The sequence below is a fragment of the Acanthisitta chloris genome, unplaced genomic scaffold (assembly GCF_000695815.1).
Source record: "Acanthisitta chloris isolate BGI_N310 unplaced genomic scaffold, ASM69581v1 scaffold28691, whole genome shotgun sequence".
Classification (NCBI taxonomy): Eukaryota; Metazoa; Chordata; class Aves; order Passeriformes; family Acanthisittidae; genus Acanthisitta; species Acanthisitta chloris.
In genome coordinates this window covers 2,986-5,709 of record NW_008658092.1, presented here as the reverse complement: position 1 = coordinate 5,709, position 2,724 = coordinate 2,986, and the positions used below count along the sequence as shown (strand labels likewise).

Genomic DNA, 2,724 nt, shown 5'->3' with positions numbered 1-2,724 from the left:
CACAGGAGGGACAGGACCAGCAGCTGCCAGAGACATGCAGCTGGGCAGAGCTGGGAGCCTCTCCCCTGTGAGCAGGGTGAGGATGGTGCAGCACAGGGCTGAAGGGCTTCACTCTGCCCAGTCCATCCCAGCAGTCAGGGGACCAGCATGACATCCCCAGGCAGGCACTGGCTAGTGGTGACACACAGCCCACCGTTCCCCGGCCCCCGCACTCCCCCGCCGTTCCCCAGCCAGTGTCCTGCTAGAGCCACCATGTCATCCCTCTCAGGACTGACACATCCCTGAGCGAGGGAGCGGCACGAGCGTGGCTGTGTGTCCTTGCATGTGACAATCCTGTTGTGCCACCTCAGCACCAGCTGCTGGGGATCCCAGCACGGGCTCCATCACCCGCTCCCACCCACGGGTGCCTGGCATGCAAGGCGCAGCAGGGCTGGGCAGCAGGCTCCCCCCGATCCTCCGGGAGCAGGACGGACAGCAACATACCCATTGTGCTGGGGGGTGCAGGCGGGCGCCAGGGGCGCGTACGTCACAGGTTTCGTCACCAGCCCAGGCCGAGGGTTCGGAGGCGAGCCGGCCCCAAAGGGCCGAGCTGTTTTGTTGAGGGCGGTGCTGGGAGCGAAGTTATATTTCAGGGGTTCAGAGCAGGGGAGTGAGTCCTGAGCGAGACAAAACACACAGACACGGGCTCACACGTCAAGCAGCATGCAAGGGGCAGCCCCGGGCCAGGCAGCGCAGCAGGCAGCCAGGTAGGAAAGCCGGACAGCACGTGCACCTTGGATACCAGGCTCTGCCATGCTGGCAGCTCTCTCCACAGGACACCTGGCCCAGCGACAGCAGGTCACAAACCCAGCCCAAGGGTTGTTGGAGGATTAGTAAGTGCACCAGATGCTCGCTGCTGCCTGTGGCAGGGCGGTGCATGCACACACGCCGATCACAACTGTCCCATGGCACAAAGCTGAATGCATGCAGGTGGCTTCTGTCCAGGAGCCACTAGTCACTGGCCCCAGACCTGCCTCCCCGTGCCAGGGCACTCCCCAGCACTAGCAAACACGGTGCTGCAGCTGCCCAGCCTCCTCCCCTGCATTGGCCCCTCTGCATCCCTGCCCACACCCAGCACCAGCGAGGGCACAGGCAGGTGGCAGCAAGGGTTGGGCAGACCCTGCTCCCTCTGACCTCCTTGGTGCCAGAGATCAGAGCAAGGTTTTCTAGACCTCCAAACACACCCTGGTCCCCTAAAAGCCTGTGAGCCCCAGGAACGAAGTCCATTTGTCCATCTAGACTCTGAGATTCCCTTCCCCTGAGATGAGGTTGAGCTGCCACTGCAGCGCCAGGAGCAACACATACCTTCTGCGGCTTCCCCAGCTGGTTCTGGGCTCTGCAAGAGAGGAAACATATGAGCAGGTGCTAGAACCATCCCAGTCACTTCCCTGGTACCCCAGGGACGCAGCACCCGCCCAAGGGGAGCAATGGCTGGCACTGCCCCATGGCATGCAACCAGGCTAAGCCCCATCCATCCAGAGCCCTTGGACCCAGCCAGGGGCTACCAGGCTCTGAGCCCTTAAGGGCCAATGATGCCAGGAGATAGCAATGCTGGAAAGCGGCACTGGGCAGAAGGTCCTGAGTCTGCTCCAGTCACATCAGTACCCCATGTTTGCAGGACCCATGACTCCTACCTGCTCAGGGTGAGGCAGAGCCTGTCCCCGCAGGCACGGATCCTGTTCTGGGCCTCGATGTGTGTCATGGCATTGGTGCTCTCCCCATCGATGTACAGCACCCAGTCACCCTAGTCACCCACTCCCCCACCGGCCTGGGCTGCCTTCCCACCCGGCGTCAGCTGCAGGACACACAGAGTTAGGCAGAGCTGGAATGGCTGAGTGGCAACACGGGGATGTCCCTGCCCTTGTGAGGGCAGAGGTCTGCTGGGGCTCAGCCTCCCTGGCCCAGCACAGGACACCCAGACAGACTTGACCCAGGGGGGGAGGTGGGAACCCCCCCGGAACACTTCCCGTTTCCCAGTGCATGAGTCCAAAACAGCTTCTTCCTCTCAGCAGCACCAGAGGGCTAAGCACTACCCCAGGGCACTGCCCAGCCCCTGCCCTCTGGCATGGCTGGGGACCATGCCACCACCCCAGGGCCCCATCCCCATGGGGCCAAGCACGGAGGCCACGGAGGCAGTGCTGGCTCAACCTCGGCAGGATGCCCAGACACCCCTCGGAGCCATCCCACAGCCCTGGGGCAGGAAGGGAGCACAGTGAGTCAGGGCCTGTTGGGCAGCCCACATCTCACTGCAAACCACAGGCATGTCCAGCCCTTCGCCTCGGGCGAGGGGGGGACAGGGGAGGCAACCCTTGGGCACTCCCCCCAGCCGCCCGCGCTCCTGTTCCCAGTTCCCAGCAGGCGCAGACATTACCTCATTCCCACAGAAGCCCTCCCCGGGCAGGGAGACACCCGTCCCCACCCACACTGCTCCCCCAGACATCGTCCTGCTGGGGCAGCCAGGAGCATGGCCACGGGTTCCCTTTCCTGGCCGCAGTGCCAGGGATGTGCCTTGCCCCCACCATGGCTCTGTGGCTCTACGTCAGCCTCACGCTAGGAAGCCGCGGGTATCCTGTCGTCCCGCCAGGGATGCACAGCCAACGGCCAGCAGGGCCTGGAGCACCACACACAGCTCCCAGGCACTGACAGTCAGACAAACAGACAGACAGACGTGGGCAGGCTGCCGCC

The 2,724-nt window shown here is 63.8% G+C and overlaps 1 protein-coding gene across 1 annotated transcript in view; it reads right to left on the bottom strand.

Annotated features, from left to right (window-relative positions):
- The window catches only part of LOC103811986 (PDZ and LIM domain protein 7-like), a gene marked incomplete at its 3' end in the record, with an annotated part of 6,616 nt that overhangs the window by 1,368 nt on the left and 2,524 nt on the right, over positions 1-2,724 (bottom strand). The window contains 3 exon segments of the mRNA XM_009084993.1: positions 398-656; positions 1,345-1,375; positions 1,674-1,834. Coding sequence (XP_009083241.1) covers positions 398-656; positions 1,345-1,375; positions 1,674-1,834 — 451 coding nt within the window.